At 38.6% G+C, this 22244-nt stretch overlaps 1 protein-coding gene across 2 annotated transcripts in view; it reads right to left on the bottom strand.

Annotated features, from left to right (window-relative positions):
* The window catches only part of TMC1 (transmembrane channel like 1), a 319210-nt gene that overhangs the window by 55579 nt on the left and 241387 nt on the right, over positions 1-22244 (bottom strand). For both annotated transcript variants that reach the window (XM_055091901.2, XM_055091900.2), the window contains exon 13: positions 8512-8654. In XM_055091901.2, coding sequence (XP_054947876.1) covers positions 8512-8654 — 143 coding nt within the window. The remainder of the gene's footprint in view (positions 1-8511; positions 8655-22244) is intronic.

Raw genomic sequence — 22244 nt, 5'->3', positions numbered from 1 at the left:
TTTATGAGTGAGCATGTGGTTGATTTTATAGTTTGTGTCATTTGCAGATAAGAAGAATGTATATTCTGTTGTTGTTGGGTGGAGTGTTTTGTAGATGTCTGTTAGGTCCATTTGGTCATGTGTTGAGTTCAGATCCCAAATACCTTTGTTAGTTTTCTGCCTCAATAATCTGTCTAATACTGTCAGTAAGGTGCAGAAGTCTCTCGCTATTATTGTGTAGTTATCTAAGTCTTTTTGTGGGTCAAGAACTTATTTTATGAACCTGGGTGTTCCAGTGTTGGGTACATATACATTTAGGACAGTTAAGTCTTCTTGCTGAATTGAATCTTTTATCTTTATGTAATCCTCTTCTTTGTCCCTTTTTGATTATTGTTAGGTTAAAGTCTGTTTGGTTTAAAATAAAAATAACAAGCTCTTCTCTTTTTGTTTTCTGTTTGCTTGATAGATTTTTATCAATTTCTTTATGGCTTGATAGATTTTTATCAATCTCTTTATGGCTTGATGGATTTTTATCAATCTCTTTATTTTGAGCCTGTGGGTGTCACTGCATGTGAGATGGGTCCCTTGAAGACAACATACAGTTGGTTCTTGCTTCTTGATCCAACTTGCCATTCTGTGCCTTTTGAATGTGGCATTTAGCCCATTTACATTTAAGGTTAATATTCATATGTGAAGATTTGATCCTGTCATAGTGTTGTTAGTTGGTTGCTATGTGGACTTGATTGTGTAGTTGCTTTATAGTGTCAGTGGTCTATGTACTTATGTGTGTTTTTGTGGTAGTTGGTAACAGTTTTTTATTTCCATGTTAGCACTTCCTTAAGGACCTCTTGTAAGGCAAGTGTGATAGTAATGAATTCCTTTAGCATTTGCGTGTCTGAAAAGGATTTTATTTCTCCTTTGCTTATGAAGCTTAGTTAGGCTCGATATGAAATTCTTAGTTGAAATTTCTTTTCTTTTAGGATGGTGAATATAGGCCCTAATCTCTTGGTTGTACTGCTTCTGCTGAAAGGTCTGCCATTAGTGTGATGGGTTCTTTTTATAGATGTCTTTCCCTTCTCTCCAGCTGCCTTTAATATTTTTTCTTTTGCATTGACCTTAAAGAATCTGAGGGCTATGTGCCTTGGGGATGGTCATCTTTTATAGGATCTTGCAGGGGTTCTCTGAATTTTCTGAATCTGAATGTTGACCTCTCTAGTGAGGATGGGGAAATTTTCATAGGCAGTACCCTCAAATATATTGTCTAACTTGCCTTCTCTCTCCCCCTCTCTTTCAGGGATGTCAGTGAGTCATAGGATTGGTCTTTTTACATAATTCTGTATTTCTTGGAGGCTTTCTTCATTCCTTTTTATTCTTTCTTTTTTATTCTTGTCTGACTGAGTCAATTTGAAGAACCACTTTTGAGCTCTGAGATTCTTTCCTCAGCTTGGGCTGTTCTGCTCCTGATACTTCCAATTGTATTATGAAATTATTGTAATGGGGTTTTCAGCTCTATCAGATCAGCTTGGTTCTTAAAATGACTATTTTGTCTTTCAGCTCTTGTATTGTTTTACTGGATTCTTAGGTTCATCGTATTGGGTTTTAACTTCCTACTAAATCTCAACAATCTTCATTGCCATCCAGACTCTGAATTCTATGTCTGTCATTTCAGCCATCTCAGTCTGATTAAGAACCATTGCTGGGGAGCTAGCATGGTCATTTGGAAGTGAGAACACACTCTGGCTTTTTGAGTTGCCCCAGTTCTTTTGCTGGTTTTTTCTCATCTGTGTCAGCTGATGTTTCTTTAATCTTTAAAGTTGCAATTCTTTGATGCCTTTGAGGGTTTGACTGTGATATAAGTTAGGTCTAGTCAACTGGCTTCATTTCTGGCTGATTTCAGGGGACCTGGGCTCAGCTCAGCACTCCTGGACTGTGTGCTGTAACCCAATGGTATAGGACCAGGCACACAGCTTTGTTCTCTGGCCTCTCAAGGTTAAACACCTGCTGTGCTGAAGGAGCTGAGGTGTTTCCAGTCTGTTAACAACAATGCTCCATGAGGGTTGCTGGCAACAGTGCTTTGTCGGGGCAGTGGCAGTGGGGTCTGTGCTCATGTGTTGGTGGCAGCAGAGCAGCAGGGTCCATGCATACCTGCGTGTTGGCAAAGCAGAGGGGGGAGGCTGCAGGTGGTTGTGTGTGGGTGGAGGCTTGTCTTCAGAAGCTCTCCAACAGTTGGGTGGGGTCTGCCAACAAAGAAGCTATGATGATGGCCTTTAGGAAGTGCCCCAGTTGGACATCCAAGCCTGTGCTGCAAGTGGGCACAGCCTGGCATGAACCTCAGGAAAGGCTGGCAGACAAGGGAGGCACTCAGATCAGAATGGCCTCATTCCATGGGCAAGACAGCCCTGCTCTGTATTGGTCTGACAGTCAACAAAGGCCAAAGCCTACAGGGGCATGGTGAGTCTTCAGGGATGGGTGTCCTTGGCTGTGCTCTACTGCAGTCCTTCCTTTGCCAAATCCTCTGAACTCCACACAGTCTGCAGTCCTGTCCCTGTCAACTCTTCAAGCAGCTCCCCCTATCAGTTCAAATATCCATGGAGGTCATTGAGACTCCTGCAGCTAGAATTATGGAGGTCCATGGTGAGAGTGGGCTACTCCACGCCTATTTAACTCTCCCTTCCTTAGGAGACACTTGGAGCCAGGAATGAGTCCTAGAACTCATTCCTGAGCATAGCATTCCAAGCTTCCTCTAACTTCAGCACAGAGTCTACATCCTTCCTCCATCCACTCTCAATGCCTCCCTTCTGAAGATCTACTTGGAGTGTGCCAATCTTCTTAATACCCTGGTTTCTTATTGGGAGAAGCTCTTCCTGGCTGCATCTTGTTAGCCATCTTGGCTCTTCTCAACTATTTAAAATTCTTGAGGATGAAGAAGCTATAGCAAATATTTGACTGCAGAGGATAACAACAACATAAAATTATACTACATTGGCCAAAACCACTGGTCATTTCTTTGTTTACAATATTTCCCCAACTGAGCACCACAGAGGCAAGGACTTTATTTTGCTCACCATGAAATACCCAGGTACTGGATAGTTCTCTTAGATTACCCATTCTAGGTGTTCCACAAATAGTAATCAAATGAATGAATACATGAATTGTCATTCTAGAAGTAAACTTAGCACTGGAAAGAGCCTCACCAAGTAAATACATACAGCATAAATTGCTTTTTTGCATGGCACAATACATATAATAAATGCATACCACATATGCTTGTTATTCTATCACTGTTTAGTTCTGTCTTTGTCATTATGATAGGTTTTGACAATATCACCTCACTTTGTAAATAGCTGCCATTCTTTGTGAACTACTACTATCCTTATTAGTCCATGCTTGCAAGAAGACAGTTTTTTATGTTGAGTTTTAAAATCTAGATGCAATTCATAGAGTAGTAATATAAAATGGAAGGTGGTGACTTCATGTCTTTCATACCTTGTTGCTTTTCTGCTCCAAGCATTTTTGAAATAAGGTCAACTATAGTTTGAGGAAGATGAGATAATCATATGTTTTGTGGGATTTGCCAGAATATCATGCCCTGTAGGCCAGGTCCACTTACCCTTCCATAACTTTCTCTAGGGTCTGAAATTCATCATTACATACATCAAACATTATGATCTCCAATGAAAATATCTCTGAGAAGTAAAATATTAGACTGGGGTCTATGAGGCACTCTGACTGCTTTCTACTAAATAGATAAGGAGAAATTCCTTCGACAAAGAAAAAAATTAATTGGGGGTGGGAAAATGGGGAGGAAAAAGAAACAATTTCAATGTTAAGAAATTAAGGATGTCAAGAGACATGGAAGATATTTAGGCAGAGTATCAGGTAGGTCATAACTGTCTGGGTAAACATGTACCAAAGAAGTGAAAAGAAAATGGACAAAGGCACTGACATCTAAGTAGAAGGAAGAAAATAAAGTCTCGTTGATTTAGAAATGGTGTGTGTGAAGCTGGCCATGATTTATCTTGGAATATGCAAGAGTCTTGTAGAACAAGGACTTGGTTTTGATAAGTTTAATTTTTTTTTTAACAAAACGTTTGGTCACATGAGTCACATCAAGGCCATAAAACTCTAAGGGAATTTAACAACAGACAAGAAACTATTTTAATACAGAATTTTTAAAAATAAAAAGGCTACCCAGGACGAGACAGAGACATCAGTCTATATTGATGATTGTTATCATCAATATAGATGAATCCACATCAGAAATTAGAAAAGCTAAGTGCTAAAATTAAAGCAAGGTGTTCAAAGTTCAGTTATGCAAATTACTGGGCATTTGAACTTAGTGAAATCCTCAAACTCTGCTGAGCCTTAATTTCTCCATCCATCCAATAGGAATAACTAATGGGTACTCAACACAGTATATAAGATTGGTGGGAGGAACACCTTGGCCTACGTAAGGAGAAGCACAGTACAGAGAGGTGGCAAGGTTTAAGGGGTAGAAGATATCTTTTGAACTAGAAAACTCTAAATTCGAAGAGTCTTATAGTCAAATGACCTTGTGCAGTTCATTTAGGATCTCTGAGTTTTATTTCATTATCTGTAAAATTATAAAACTAATAGCTACTTTGCAATGTTTAGGGATTAGAAGTAATGTAGTTTAAACTGATTCATGAGAGATGCTCAACAGATGTTAATTATTATTATTTCAAGTATAAATTATAATTATTGTTGCAGCTCCAGAAATATGGATGAACATACTGTCATTTTACCAAATTTAAAAGTATTTATCTGCATGTGTTGAGGTTGGTTTGTGATATATGTAGTTTATAATATATATCTCATATATATATAATCTATATTATAGTCTATGTAGACAAAAATTTTGACACCATTTAAGGGTTACGTATAGCACATGATTTAAGTATCCAAGAATATTTGTTAGTCCATTCTATGAGTATTATTATAGCCAGGATCATAAACAGAAAAATTATATCTAATCCCAGGGAGCCCTGTGCTGAGTTTTCGCTGTTTGTCTCCCCAAATGTCATGTAGAGATTTGATCTCAATGTTGGAGGTAGAGCCTAATGAAAGGTGTTTGGGTCATAGGGGAAGATTCTTTATGAACAGATTAATGCCTTCTTTTGCAGGGGATAGTAAGTGAGTTCTTATTCTATTAGCTTCCACGAGAGCTGGCTGTTTAAAAGAGCCCAGCACCTCCCCATCTCTCTTTTGCTTCCTATCTCACCATCGTGATCTCTGCACATGCTGGTTCCCCTTTGCCTTCCACCAGGAGTGGAAACAGCTGAATCACTCACTTGATGCAGAAGCTGACTCCATGCTTCTTGTACAGTCTGTAGACTGTGAGCCAAATAAACCTCTTTTCTTTACAAATTACCAAGCCTCAGGTATTCCTTTATAGCAACACAAAATGGACTAAAACATCCTACAAACAGGAAAAAGTCTTGAAAAAGCCTATAAGGATAAAATAGCTATGAGTTTCTTATTAAGACATGCATTCTCAAAATGATTCAACTGCTTCCAGTAGTTTAGCTGCTGTAAAATAGACCAGTAAAACCCCAAATTTTTAGCTTACAGAATTGTTTTTAACGGGAACAGTTGGGTTCTGATGTCAAGCCACCTTTACTTTATGATATAAAACTTCAAACTAATGAGGACAATATTTAAATGAGCTGATGGTTTCCATGTTGTGTAACTTTATGTTATACTGTTTTAATTTGCTTTTAATACTTATGTAACTATATTTATCATGAAGATTTCTAAGCATATGATGTGGTTGAAAATGTACGCTGACCTGGAAAGAAAAGGAAAAAAAAAAAGGATAAAAGAAATGAATGAAGGGAGGAAGAAGAAAAGGGAAGGACTTAAAACTAAGGTGACCAACCATCGGTGTTTGTTGGGGACTGAAAGGTTCTCAAATGCAAGACTTTCAGTTCTAAAACCAGGAGAATCTTGGGCCAACAAAGTTAGTCATCTTATCTTAAAATTTCAAACTATTTTCTTGGATTTCTATCTTTTTATTTTCTGATTTTGCTATTAAGTAACTAAAAATAGATATTTGCTCCCATTTTGTGGATGAGTATGCAGAAGCTAACAGAATGAGTACAGTGAAAAAATCTTGATGTAGCCTAGTCGATTTTAGAACTTAGGTTACCTTCTATTCCATTTGAGTAATGTATGTCATAAATCCGCTCAAACTTATTCCAAGAGAATATTTGACTGGGATAGGAGTAGGAAGAGATGATTAATGATTCTGTACAAAGATTTATATCTCATCAATTCTTTTTCTACTGAATATTCTCCCATGGGCTGGTGGTGGGGTGAGAGTGGTGTATTGTTTTTGAGTTGTCTTGCTGTTTGGGCAATGAGTTTGAACTTGTTAACCAGGTAAGGAGCAGCCAAAGGTCCATGCCAGAGGGAAGGTTCAAGGCCACACTGGTTTGGATGATATAACATGAATGACTTTGAGGGGGAAAATGTGGATTTGATGCCCTGCAGCTATCCCAAATGGCATCTTGGAGCAACTTTGAAAAAGCCACTACTTCCTCTAGAGCCACTCTACCCAACAGAGTGTTCCACCAGCAACATCTGGCTACTGAACAATTGAAATGCGACTGGTATAAAATACACACCAGATTTCAAAGACTTGATACCTTCCGAAAGGCAGAGAATATCTCAATAATAATTTTATATTGATTGTTTGTTAAAATGATAATACTTTTGATATATTGAGTTAAAGCAAATATATTTATTATTAAAATTAAATGTACCTGTCTATTTATTTAATGACTACTAGAAGTTTTAAACTTATATATGTGGCTTGCCTGGCACAATGCTGCTCTAGATACTTTAAATTCATCTGCCAGAAAATCATTTATTAAATATACAAATCTACTGATGTACAACTGCATAACCATACATGACTGCCTTGTTTTAGGGATCTATAATGTGGCCTCAACTCCTACCATGCTGGCTTTTTTTCTTAAATAAGCCTATGAATTATAGGCTAATAAAATATAATATAGCCTAATAAAATATAGCCTAATAAAATTGTTAACATTTGTTGAATAATTTTCCCATCCAGGCATATTCTAAGTGCTTTGTTTGTATTAATTCATTTAGTCCTCACATCCATTACACCTCTATTACCAAGGGGAAACAGGAGAACAAAGCAGTTGAGCCATCTGTTAATGATTGTATAAATACATACATGGTAGAGCTGGGATTTGAACCTAGGCAGAATGGCTGTGGGGTACACAGCCTGCAAAGTTACCGGAATAAAAGCTGAGTCATCAGACATGAGAAACTATTCTTCTCCACTGACCACAGAAACTAAAGGAGCAACACAGAAATGATACTCATAAGGCCTCAGTAATGTAAATGATACCTCTGACTTCAGCCCAACCAGAGCAATATAGTCAAAAGACTAGAAAATATCTTTGATTTTTGGAATGTGATAGTAGTTTATCTGATGGACAGTCTCTTATATTTGAGGTCTCTGATTACACTTTAGCAGGTTGATAAATATCTCAGATATAGGATTTCCTATAAGGTTTTAAGTCCTAAAAGAGCTTAAAAATGAAATATGGCAGTTTTCTCTGGAGGAACAAGTAAGTGAGGCAGGTTTAGGACACAAAGTGTGTCACAGACTGCTTCAGAGAGCTCCTGCTTAGGGTGACTTTGCACTTTTCCCCTCTTAGACCCTCAGGCTGAGGGGCCTCCTACAATGAGGGGAAAAGCTCATTCATCTTGCACATAGTCAAATAAAAGAATGGCGACCTTACTTGAGATGTTTCAACTCTTCTCATAAACTAGTTCAAAAAAAATTGGCTAAAGGGTCATTTTTTAAATATATAAACCCAAATAACTCTGCTAGGCTTCTGCAGTCTTTAAGTGGAGTATTATAAATATATTTTAGGCAGGGAGAAAAATGAACTGCAGTAATATCAGTTCTCCAGTGAAATTCTTCCCCATACTCCAATAAATCTTTTCCCAAGACAAACCATGATTATACAGTTGATTGTGATGGTTTCATTGGGGACCATTCATTTTTGCTGTCTTACACAGCTAAAATTTTTTGAATGAGTGATTATTCTGGTTTTTTAAAAAAATGAGCAGAGAACAATAGATTCTGCCTATTGAGCTGATTCTGCAAGTTACAAACCTCTCTGCACGCAAAAGAGGGACCAGCAGCTGTTTTCCTGTCTTGCTGGCAACATTAATTCACACCTTCAAGTACAAAAATACACATTTAAAAAATATGTTTAAACACAAGATAGGCATGCAAGCATTGGTCTGACCCCATGAGATGACTCAAAGGCCTGTGTTTATGTTCAGTTCTTTTGAAGATGTAATAGTCTAACATTAGTGTTGGTATTAAAACTACATTTCATCTCTTACAGACTCTGTTTCCTTTAGACATAAAATAGCAACAAAATTATATCCAATCCCCAAATTAATCCCTCCATTTGATTCCAGAAATCATTATTTGCTTCCCAAAAGACAAATGAAACTTACGCTTTGAGGACAACCAGAAAGCTGTATCCAATGCACATAATCCCCACTAGAAAATAGGAGAGCGGCAACCTGAAATTCATCCATCCAATTGTTCGTTTATTGTCATAATAGCCATAAAAGAGAACGGAATATTGTGCCAAACCCTGAAATCCAACAACAAAGCCACTTAGCAGTTGTCGTGAAGAGCAACTCAAAGGAAAAGATCAACTCGTAAGAGAAATAACAAAATGACATTAATTTTCAAACTTGGGTCACAGCTCTGACATGAGCCCTATTGTTTTGCTCCATAAAGTGAATGTTTCAGCTGCCATGTTGATTGGCAGCTTTTCAGTTTATTTGAAAATCAGTGACTTCTAAATAGATAAAATTTTTAAGCAAATACAGGCTTGCTCAGCTGTGGAGCCATTACCGTGAAATGCCCTTTGATTTAAACATCAAAACACATTTCGTGGTATCATTAGATTTACGATTTTAAGAGTTTGCTTAATACTAGGGGATGGGGATCTGAAAAATGCTTCCTCAAAGTGCTGTGGCAGATTTCCATTTCCAATCACCTGACCATAATTAGATCAGTTCTTCTTAAACCATAGAGGTTATGTCTCAGCTCTCACTTCACAAAAATCAAAGAGCAGGTGGGATGACATTGGAACTCATCTGCACACTTCCCATTCATCAAGACTATCACAGAATTCCCATATAACAAGCATGTTTACTTGTGCATTAGATTCTCGTTCCTAAAAATTATCTGCCAGGGTTGAAATCACCCTCTCTCAAAGCCACCTGAATAACTCCCTCTTTATTCTCAGAACATTGGCATATTCTGATGCTGCTTCCTTTATAATATGCACCTTTTCTCTTCCTCACATTCACTGTGTTTTTCACTTTCAGCATTGAAGCATTGTTACTGTATCACTACAGCTATCCACTCCCCAGCTCCCCTCTTACTTCTCTCTGACAATAACTATGTTTTGTGAAATGAGAAGATAATCACTTGTCAATATGGGGCTTCCTCTTGAGATCAGGTGAGTCAACCCTGAATCTTAGAAAACCCAACTGGTTGCCTTTGACATCATTTATACGAACCCAGGGACTTTGACACTCACAGCTGAAGAAGGGAAGTGAAGTGGGGGAGAGTGGAGGTGTGGAAAAGAAAGTAGAAATGTCGTAGATGCTAATTCCTAGAGGAAGAATTAAGAGAAGTAATTTAGAAAATTGCCTTAAACAAAGATCATGCGTAACTCAAATCAGAGGCCAACAGAGATCTGAAAAACTATTGCTTTCAAAATATGGGGCAAATTTTCTTAAATACTGTACTCTTTAAGAACTAGAACAAAATAAAATCTCCAAATAATCTCAGAGGAACTTGTGTGCTTAACTCGGGACTGCATGGAATGAATCACAGGTAAATACCAAAGGTCTGGGTTTCCCTGGGCCACACAGGCCTGTATCTGCATTTTTCAGTTTAAGAAAAAATAAAGCCAACTTGTGATGTTTAATTGTATGTGCCAACTTGAATGGGCCATGGGGTGTCCATATTAAACACTGTTTCTGGGTATGCCCGGGAGGGTGTCCCTGGATAAGATGATCAGTTAAATAGGTGGACTCAGTAAAGTAGATTGCCCTCCCCAGCATGGCTGGACATCATTTAATCCACTGAGGACAAAAAGAGGAAGAACAAAAGGAAGAAGGAGGGATTTGCTCCTTTTTCTCCTGCCTCACTCACTGCTTGAGCTGGGACATCTCATCTCCTCCTGCCCTCAGAGTGGGATTCACACCATTGGCTCCCCTGGTTCTCAGGCCTTCAGATTCAGACTGAATTACAGCACTGGTTTCTCTGGATCTCCAGCTTGAAGATGTCAGGTTAGAAGATTTCTCAGCCTCCATGGTTGTGTGAGCCTATTCCTCAAAATGAATCTCCTTTTATATCTGTAGTAAATCTATTATTTATATTAACTTATAAATTATATATATCAGCCAGACATGGTGACTCACACCTGTAATTCTAGCACTTTGGGAGGCTGAGGCAGGAGAATTGCTAGAACCCAGGAGGTGGAGGTTGCAGTGTCCCAAGATCACACCATTGCACTGCAGCCTAGGTGACAAAGTGAGACCCTGTCTCAAAAAAAAAAAAAAAAACCAACAAATTTTATATGCATATACATATATATATATATAAAGATTTATATAATAAATTTAAGTAATAATAATGATAAATCAAAATAAATTTATTATATAAATACTAGATTGATATAATAAATTTTATATATATATATGTATATGTGTGTGTGTGTGTATACATATCTTCTACTGGTTATATTTCTCTGGAGAACCCTGACTAGGATGCCATCCAACAGAACATTTGGGGATAAACAGCTAGTAGAAACCTCAAGCAGAGGGAGTGGGTGAGCTAATCTCATGTCTAAGATAAGACATGGATTGACCAACTCCCCAAGACCCAGAAATCTTTACCATAATTTTCCCCTCTCCTGCACACACAAAAATTCAATAGCTGCTATCACTATACCTGTTTTACAGATGAAGAAACTGAGCCTTAGAGAGGTTAAGTAATTTGTCCAAGTTCACATGACTAATGAGTGACAGTGTCTGAACTTGACCTGAGTCTAATCCAAATCCTATATGCTTAACCACTGCACTATACTGCTTCTCCTGTGCTTTCTTTATCCAGCAAGAGTTATATCATGCTAGTGCCATACCTTCTCAGTGAAAGAAAGGAAAGAAACAAGAAACTCTATGAACCCATCACAGACTTTGATCTATACCCTAGACTGGTCCCTGGTGGTGACAGGGCCTCTTGGAAAGAACCCCAGGCATCCCTTTTGAGAATATTTCAGAGGGGGTCACCCCCACCTGATATCTTTTATCTAATTCATAATGACAATTTTGGGATTAAAAGACACACTGAAAATATCATAAAAGGAGAAAGCAGATATAGAACAAGCATCTGGTGAGCTTGTTAGGTTAGCACAATAGCTACTGGGGGCAGCCAGCTCATCTGGCATAGGTACCATTCAACATATGTTTAATGGCTGGCACTTCATAAATATTAGATCATAACCAAAGCCCAAGAATGGTTCTGGTTTTGTTTTGTTTTGTTTTGTTTTTCTAGTTGGGGCAGGCAGAGTCATGATTAGTTCACAAAGGTTTCTGCAGTTTGCCTATTTGATATATATGAAGTCAAATCTATAAATGAATATTAAAAAGCACAGTTTTTGTTTATTTATTTTTAATTAATTAACTTTTTATTATACTTTAAGTTCCGGGGTACATGTGCATAATGTGCAGGTTTGTTACATAGGTATACATATGCCATGGTGGTTTGCTGCACCCATCAACCTGTCACCTACATTAGGTATTTCTTCTAATGCTATCCCTCCCCTAGCCCCCAACCCCCCAACAGGCCCCAGTGTGTGATGTTCCCTTCCTTGTGTCCATGTGTTCTCATTGTTCAACTCCCACTTATGAGTGAGAACATGTGGTGTTTGGTTTTCTGTTCCTGTGTTAGTTTGCTGAGAATGATGGTTTCCAGCTTCATCCATGTCCCTGCAAAGGACATGAACCCATCCTTTTTTATGGCTATATAGTATGCCATGGTGTATATGTGCCACATTTTCTTTATCCAGTCTATCATTGATGGGCATTTGGGTTGGTTCCAAGTCTTTGCTATTGTGAATAGAAGACTTTAAAGTTTTTAAAGGCTTTATCCAATCCATCTTTGTAGCATATTGAGGGATGGCTTTAAATACAACTTGAAGGGCTTAGAAGGAGAACGCTCCTCATCTTTTACCCAGTGGCATGCCACACTCCACTCATCTTTCCCTGTCCCTTAAAACTACAGCAGCAGACATCTGGAAGTGACTAAAATAGCAATGACTCCTAGCCCAGCCAAGGTTCTATTCAATTTCGATATCAGCACGTGCTGCTTTCCCCATGGGAGCACTCTCCCACCCCAAAATCTGTGACAGAGAAACCAGAGTCAGAGCCAAGTTCCCAGTGAGCACAGAAAATTTCTGTCCAACTCTGGGGTGCCATGCTCGTGTGTTGTCTATTAAGACTCTAATTTCTGTTTGATTGCTGCAGCTGGTCCAGTCCATAATCACCAACACATTTCCACAAGAAAGACTGTTTTTATTATGGTTACCAGGACTCAATTCATGCATTTACTTTTCTAACTAACACTTATTGAGAACTTACTATTTGCCCAATATACATAGATGGATTAGGAGACAGGATTTCAGAGGTCCCCAAAAGGCTCTGCATGCAAAACATCTCCTTCATAATTATTTGTTGCCTGAAATTATATTAAAACTGCATCCCTTTGGTGTTTCTCATGATTACCAAGAAATGTTCACCATGAAAGATAACACTCTATCCCCAGGATGATCACTGAATTTCTTCATTCTTAGTAACTCTTTTTAATTTGTAATAGCTGCCAGACCATTATTTTGAAAGAATGTATAAAGTAAAACTGGTAGGAAAGGAAGATATAATTTTTTAAGCATATCTGCTGAGGGTATGTGAGGGGAGGTGACACTGCAAGATTCAAGTCTGGGTGTATTTCTACTTTTCTCTGAGTTGTTGCTGGTTATTTACACCTTAGCATGAACGAAGGTTTCAAGTGTGGATGAAAGACAAGGACTGGCACTCAACATTTCATGGAGTAGGACACAACACAGGAAAGAAACAAGGAGTGAAAAGGCTAATTATGCCCAGAATAAACCTCAACTAACGTCACAAGAACAGCAGCCAGCCCGGGCCTTGTGGGCTGCATGCTGACAGCAGCGCATGGCCACACTCCTCCTCTCCAGCCAGACCCATTAGGCTTCTGCCTAATACTTTGCTCATCTCTGAGTTTTTTTTTTTTTTATTTTCCTTTTGCTCCAACCCAGATTCATAGACATGAAACAGGTGCTCTATGGTTCTTAACAGAGACAGTGTGGAGTACAAAGAGGAAGCTGAGGTGAGCCTAGGCAGATCTACTTTTCAGCAGAGGGAATCAAGTTGTGTTAAGGACTGTAGACAGTGATCTCTGCCCCTCAAGCAGCTGTGAATGAGGCAGTTCCTTTGGGTATCCATCCCTCCATCCTTGTATTGGTACTCTCGTCCCCCTGCCTCCTGCCTACACAGGGGACATGGCTGCTGCCCCACTTCCACTTTCTTGCTGTGGCTACAAGTTCCTTCCTTCTGTTTCCTTGTCCCTCCAACAAATGGGAATTTTCATGAGCTAAGTATCCTGAAGAGGCATTTAAAGAAGCATCTACTATGTGCCAGAGCCATGCTAATACTTTTTTTTTTTTTTTTTTTTTTGAGACAGAGTCTCACCGTGTCACCCAGGCTGGAGTGCAGTGGCGCAATTTCGGCTCACTGCAAGCTCCGCCTCCTGGGTTCATGCCATTCTTCTGACTCAGCCTCCCGAGTAGCTGGGACTACAGGCACCCGCCACCACGCCCAGCTAATTTTTTGTATTTTTAGTAGAGACGGGGTTTCACCTTGTTAGCCAGGATGGTCTCGATCTCCTGACCTTGTGATCCACCCACCTCGGCCTCCCAAAGTGCTGGGATTACAGGTGTGAGCCACCGCGCCCAGCCGAGATGTGCTAATACTTTACACACATAATCTCATGTATTTTTTATACAAGCCTGGTAGCTAGGTATTAATACTGCTGTTTTATACATGGCAACTACAAGGTTCAGGATGATTGTCTAATATCTCATAGGTCGTATGTGGTAGGATTCAAACCCAGGTTTGTTGGAATCTCATGCCTAGTTTTTGTCATTATGCTACACTGCATTTTTAACTCTTCTGGCTTCTATAGAAAGTAGTTCCATTTGCCTTTTGTGCCATGGCCCACGACTGACACTAACAGTGGGAATTCTGGACCCTATGCCCAATGCCATTACACATCTCACTCCACTTGCATGTCTCATAGGAAGCATGAACATAGCACATTCAAGAAAATTCCCCAAACCTGCTCCTTCCTCCTATCTCAGGTGCGCTCCGCTGCCTATAGGATAAAGTCTGACTTGAGCATAATGAAATTCTCTCCCTGATCAGGCTCTTTTTTGAATTTTTTTTTTTTTTTTTTTAGTATGACAGGCTCACCTCTTGCCGCTCTCCTTTCTCCCTAAATATGAACTTTGCTGAATCACTCTTGGGTGTTGAGAGCATAGCACTATCTCATGCCTCCATGCCTTTGTGCATGCCGATCTCTCTGCTTGGAATTCGCTTCCCAATTGCCTGCCCCATTCTAGAGCCTGCTCTATTCCTACTCTTTCTTTAAAGCTGGTTCAAGATACTTGTAAAGCCTTTGTTGACCTCTCAACCACAGCCAGTTGTGATAGGGGTAATGAATGCCCCTTCCTTTCTCTCAGCATTTCCTTCAGAGGCACGGAGCTTCACTTGATGCAATATGCCTCAGCTTTTCTCTGTCCCTATACTCACTGCACACCAGGAGAGGCATAGTGATTTCTGTTGGTAAATTGGGAAAGAATTAACTGGGCTGGCCCAGCCCAAACATATCTTTCTTCTTCTAGGAAATACGTTGCCCTAGAGGTAAAATGGCTAATTTGGGGTTCTAAATCAGCAAGACCATTTGGCTAAGAATTCCGGATTGTTCCTCCAATTCGATTTCTATTAATAATGAATGTGGAAAAAACTTTTGCCCATCTGCCTCTTCTTTTTAAACAAATTATTCAGAACTCACATGGGAAATAGAGGTTCTCTTTACTGGGCTCTCTCAAGAGTCCAGTATCTGAACGCCAGTTAACCCCGACACTGAACCCTTATTCCATTATGTTCCCAAGCGCCTAAGACATATGTACATCAGCCTCAGATTGTCATTTTGCATGGCAATTGTTTGTTTGCATATCCAATTAGATCATAATGTCCCTGTGGGCAGGGAATATATGTTAGTTGTCTTTGTATTCCCAACATCTGACTTCAATTTATATTTGTGGAGTGATTGAATGAACAAAAAAAAATTGCTTCTGGTAATCATTAGCAATCCTCAGTTAGAATAAGCTCCTTTAAATTGTCATGTACACCAACTTTTTAAATTCTTCTGCTCTCTGCTACCCATTTTAATAAAATAGAGTAAATCATCCAAGACAGTAACGTGGCAATAATAATCTTATGTTGGGATTTAATGAATCAAAACACCAAAGAAGTATCTGAGGGACACTGAAGCTGGAAAAACTCTTTAATTTTTCCTACTGTCTAATTGCATAAAACTCTTAACAAAATGAGACAATCTCAGTGCTATAAAATGAGCTTTTATGTATAATTTCTTTCCACAAAGAAAAAAAAGTTGTCTTCTTTCATTTCGCAAGGAGGAGATTAAAAGCATATTAGAGGGTTTTGTTGGCTGGTTGACTTCTGGAGTTATAAATTTGCTGCTGGTTCTTTAAAATATTCAGAGTGAAGCTTTGTGAATTCATACATGAAACGAGACGTGTGTGGTCATCTGGACACAGCCTATACTGGGAGATGCCTTGGTATTATGTATTTAAAAAGGAGTTTTTGAACAAATAAAATAATTTAAAATTATTTATATTATTTATTTTATTATAAAATAAAATAATTTAAAATTATATAAAGAATATATTGCAGCTACTTGGAAAAAAATGAATGTAGATTTACATAATCTACTTGTCACCACAGATGTATTAGATTTATGATTTGGTGCTATGTGTTTAAATTATTGACTATAATTCAATGCATTGTGAAGTTCTAACCTAACTCAATGGCTCATCCTTTAATCTATTAGTTTGGCAGCCAATATTTAGATATAGAAAATTCCTGCCAGGTAAATTTAGCTCTTCCAACCTTAGTCTCTAACCTAGTCATATCGAAAGATTCTTCCTTGATCTCCTCACAGCCATCTTGCCCTTCTACAGTCTGTTGATTACCTCAAAATCCAAGTCTGATATGTTACTACCCACCTACCCCCCACTTAAGTTACTTTTAATTGCTCCGAGAAAAAAAAAATAATTAGTGCAGTCTAGATTTTAGAGGATCCCACGTGCTTTGGTTCCCTTCTGTCTCTCCAATGCCTTGTGTTCTGATGTCCCTTCACATTCTGAGCTCTCTCGTTTTACTCAGTCCCCTGAATAAGGCCACCTCTTATCATCACATGTTCTCTGTAATTGATGTTCTTACTGCTGAGAATATCTCTCCCTTCTTTCAAATTCAGAGGTTGTCCTGACTCCTTAGAGCCCAATTTGAACATTACTTTCTCAGAGAAAAATATTTTCTTTTATCTGTCTCCTTCCTTTAGCTCCTAAACCACATCAGGTTGTCTTCTATAAGTTCTCTTAACACTATATAGCTTTCCTTCATAGCACTTGGCACAATTACAGTTGGATTTATTTTTGTGATTATTTGACTACTCCCTCGGACTTTATGTTCCTGAGGACAGAGACCTTGGGTTTTCTCATCTTTGCTTAATGCCTGGCACCTGGCAAATGCCCAACAAATGTTTACTATGTTAATGAAAAGAAGACTCATTTCTATGGTCACATCCAAAGAAGGAATGCTGTTTTCATATTGTAAGTATAGCATTAGGATCATATGCATCCCTAATATTTACAAAAGAAAAGCTCACTTTTGGTTTGGCCAAGTGTAGCCTGAGGGAGGTGATGAAAACTAAAATGTGTTACTAAAGAAAAAAAAAAAAAAAAAAAAAAAGGCATCGCTAGGACTTCAGACCTTAAGAAATCAGTTCCCCAAGTTTAAAATACCAAGGAAGCTAAAAGCAGACCCAGGAATCTCTCTCGTCACAAGCTAGAGCTGTGTCATAAAGTCACTCAGGAGTAGCAAATTAAGAAGCTTACAAAGCAAAAGAAGTGATCTAGGACCTAGAATAGAACATGAAATGCATCTTCTTTTAATCAAACTTAATAAGCCTGTTGAACCAAAGAGACCCACACTGGACACTGAGGAAGTGAAGTAAATAAGGGACAGAGCCCTTTGATACTGCCAGTCCCAGCCTTACATGCCTGAGCAGCAGCCCACCCTGCTCAGCAAAGCCATTGGAGGAATCTCACTACATCCACAGATGAGAGGGTCCTCACCCCCTCCAAAGTTATGATCTCTGCTCCTAGGGAAAGAGACGTATCTCTAGGTGGATTTGAAAATTTATAACTCTAAATTTGTCCACAAGAGGCTTAGCAGTCTCGCTTGGGGTCATGCCACCGAAGAATTATTCATGATCTAGAAGTTCAGCCTCTGCTGACCCAGCACGGAGGTAGGCCCAGACAATGGATGTGGGAAACAGGTCATTCTGGCTGCATTTGAAACCTGTTGAAACTAAATAACAGCAACAACAGCAATATGAACAGCTATGATCTAAAGTGGAGGAGCCCAGTCACATTTTCAAGGTAGCAGCTGGGCGTGCTGCTCAGCTCTCCTTTGAGAGAGAGCCTCCAGATGCCACCTCCTTGGACCCACCAGAGTGGACCAAACTGTTTTCACATTGAGGTCACACAAACCCCAACCACTACCTAGATAATGACTGAGCATGATGGGAAATACTGGAGCTGGGTTATTGCTAACCAATACGGAATTTATCTAATGGACATACTTTGTTTAGAGACTCACCATTAGCCTGGCCAAGACTCTTTCAAAACTGTAGTACAATCTGAGACTCTTCCTAAATCCTTCCTTTTCTCTCTCCTTTCACAGGTATAGGGCCTGCATTACCATCTAAAGGCTCTTCCTGTCTACTCTTGTTCACTCTCTCCTTTATCCTTCACACGCCTCCCTCCCCCAATATCTCCTGCATGTAACATAATTTTGATGCCTACACCTCAGGAAACCTAAAATGATTCATCTTTTCAAATAAAGATGCATTCGAACCACTGAAATAGTTCTAAAACAAAAGATGTGTTATTCCATGTGTGAATCACAAAATATCTCCTCTACCTGTGTCCAGTGCAATAAGAGATGAAGGAACTTAAGAGAACTGAGATATGTTTGAGAGAAGACACCTTTACTTTGGAACATTATTACTGAAAAGAGTTGTTGATGTTGATTAAAGAACTTATCTCCTTTTTATTAACATTCTATATGTGTCTAACCTGTCTCCTTTAAGGACAAACCTCCAAGATGGGATGTGAGGCAGGCAGGGCAGAAGGAATAATCTGGGATGATATATTCCATCTTAAACAGTTGTTATGAGGATAAAATTTAATGTATGTACCTACTTAACACATAATAGGTGTTAAGTCTCCTCTCCTGCCCATTGTAGGATATCTTCTATCTCCCACATCTATGATAATCAGCAGAAAAGGGGAGGCAAAGTAGACATACCATTTATCCATCAGCAATGTACAAGATGCTCTCAAGGTGAAAAGCAGAATGCATTTCCCTTTACTCACAACTTAAACCTTTACCCATATGATCTCACTGTCTGATATCAGCTGAAGCTCCTTCCAAATTCCACTTTAGTTCCTCCTTCTTTCTCCTCACAAGAATATTAAAACTGTATAGCCTTTTCTTCTTTATCATTTCTATATCACCCTTGTCTCTCCAGGTATCTTGCCAACAAAGACATCCTCTTCCTACTGACTTAAACTCATTCTTCTGCTTCTATTAATTTACATGATACAATTTCTGCTTATTTGATTCATTGCATACATAATAACCTCTCTGTTTCTTACTATTTTAATAAAAGAGATTTCCAGCACCATCAGTAAGATGTATCATTATGCACTCAATAAGAATATTTTAAAAATACAGTGTTTCATAAATGGTAAATTCTGACTTTGAAAAGCCCTGAGACTAGCTGATCATGCATGTTGTGTATGGTGTTTGTCTACTATTAACTGAAGAGAATTTGGATGAGTTGTGATATATGCATCTAAGTCACAGAGCACTGAGCTTTCATGGGTATGGAGAGGAGGTTCCAAGGTTCCCAGATGAAGCTCTACAGATTGGTAGTTCCTCACAACCTCCCCTACCTTACCCCAAAGATTTTCTGATCCTTCCCATCCAATAGGCTCCCGTACCATAAGAGATCATGCTTGTGTTTATCTTACATTATTCTGTAAGTGCAGATCTTAAATCTATTCTGCTTCTGTTCACCTGCCTCTATGTGGAATAACTTACCTCTATATAGTCTGTCCAAGGTCAACTGATCATGTTGCTGGGTATGCTGCTCAGATCTCCTTTGAGAGACAGCCTCCAGATGCCATCTCTTTGGATCCAAGAGAGTGGATCCAAATGTTTTCATATTGAGGTCACACACACCCCAAACTCTACCTAGATAATGATAGCCTAGATAACGGCTCTAGCTTAAATAATGGCATTTTTCAAAAGCCCAGGGATGCCTGTTTTGGCACCCCTGGGCTTTGCAAAAGTCAGAATTATGAATTTTTAAGGAGTTTAAAAACATTTTGTCAATGATTTCCTCCATGGTGCCATGATAGATGGAATACTGGGTTGTATACTGGGTTGTATACTTAGATCATCTGACAATACAGAGTGAGCACCTCTATGAAGTCATTGTTCAGAGGATCAAGCAAAGAACTCATGCAAATATACAATTTTTATTGTCTATTTCAAAAATAAATTAATTTTAAAAACTAAAGATAGAACTTTGCTAACCAACCAAAGCAAAATTAATAATAACAATTTTCAAAGTATGATTTTCCATTATGAATATTTTAATAAAGCATAATATTTAAATGATACAAAAAGAATTTAGGAAAAAAAAAACATGAAAGTTCTCATTCTATTTGAGAAGCTGATTTGGGAATTACAAGATTATTATGAAAGATTAAAATGGGGCCCAAATGCTTCAACTCCATTTCCCCTTGTGAAATAGATATATCATGAAACAGAGTCAGTAAATGTTCCAGGAGCAGTCAGTGAGAATGTTGCTGGAAATTACAACAGGAAAATTACGGGCGGAATACAGGACATGAAGAGAACACTAGATTAGGAGCCTCTTAACAACTATAAGACCCTGAACATGCTTCAGTAACTCAAAATTTCTGTAACTTTATAAGGGAAGATATAGGATGGAAGATATCGAAGAGCACCTCTATTTCTAAAATTCTCTTATTTTTGTGAATTTCCAGTATAAACCTGTAGCCATCTCAGTGGCTCCTAGTAGCCTATGTAGAGGCAGCTTGTCCTAGGCTTCATAGTCAGACAGAGATGTCAGGCAGACCAGATGAGCATCCCAGCCTCTCCACTTGCCATCCATGGAACTTGGAGGAAAATACCAAATCCTACTAAAACTCAGTCTCTCCGTCTGTAAATTAGGAATAGTCATATCTACCTTACTGGACTAGGAAGAGGAATAGGTCATAATATAAATAGAATAATGTGCCAGTTAGTAAGCTGTTTCAGCTTCAGACCCATCCTTGTATAGGCTGCTTTGTGATGCTGGAGACGGGACTTGGGGAGCTACTTTTTTCCTTTGAGATCGGATTCCTTGCAGATTTTTCCTATAGGAGGCACTTAGACAAAAAGTCAGGAGAAGGGATTTGCTCTCTCCTGAATGCATGGCTCCAGCAATGCCTCTTCACTCTGGTAACGGTATTTGGTTCCATTTCCAGCCTGTTCGAGCACACTCAAAACCAATCTCATCACACCTCTTGGGGCCATGCAGCGCCCTTCCTCCAAGCTCCTAGATTCTAATAACCCCACTTCCTCTTTTGTTCTCCCAACAGTAGGGGTAAAAACTGGTCTGTGTTACCTGTTACCGTTTCCATGTTACCTCAATGTCCCCTTTTGCCTTTTTAGTCACCCAATACCTGTTTAATTTCTTATATTAAATTATCTCTGTCAAGATATCTGTGCCTTCCATTTCTTGATGCATACTGAAACAAGTAGTATAAATCACTATAATATATGAGTATAATATTCATAAATAAATAGAAATATCATAGCACTAAGCACAGTGCCTGCCCATATAAGTACTTAGTCTACATTAATTTTGGTATTATTCACAAAAATGATAATAAAAACAAAAGCAATGTAAGTAGAAATTTAGATTCTGTCTTCTGAGAAAGGTCTGGTTAACCTGAGGTAACATATACAGGTCCTTGAGCTTGGCTAGATTTTATTTTTCCTTCCTTGTACTCTTTCCTTATTGTCCAATTCTAGGACATCTCTGCCCATTCTATGGGAGTTCTCAAAGGGACAGCCCACGGCTGTCTGTGGCGTCTGATCTCTACCATCTATGCACGATACTCAAGACAATCTGTGCTCAGGCAGCCTCTTCCCCTCTGCCGTGGAGGACACCACGTCCTGACCAAGACAGCATCTCATTTGAATCTATAATGTCTTATTACCAGTGACTACTTGGCTTTATTCTTTTGGATTTTTACTGTGAAACCAAATCTCCTATATTTTAAATTAAGCTTTGTACATTTTTTTCTTGTTGTTATCTTCAGTTTAATAATTAAAGGTCCTGCCCTCTCTCTTATTGATGTACTTGTGAAATTATTTTGACCCTAGTATAGAGAATGTGCTCAATTATTACCTTATTGTAGGATAGGCTGAATTCCTTTTTCTTACAAAAATGTAAAAGCAAAGTGTCCCTTAATATGAATCAACCTATCTTTCCTGCTGAATTTAGAATATAATCATTGCCAAAACAAAAGACAAATCTTTCAAACTTCAAAAGTCATGAAAATTTGTATATCATATAAAATTCCTTAAAGCAGTATTATTTTCTTTTAAATAATAATGTTATTCAATGAACA

The sequence above is a fragment of the Pan paniscus genome, chromosome 11 (assembly GCF_029289425.2).
Source record: "Pan paniscus chromosome 11, NHGRI_mPanPan1-v2.0_pri, whole genome shotgun sequence".
NCBI lineage: Eukaryota > Metazoa > Chordata > Mammalia > Primates > Hominidae > Pan > Pan paniscus.
Note: the sequence above shows the minus strand (reverse complement) of the source record. Positions and strands in the feature narration are given on the sequence as shown.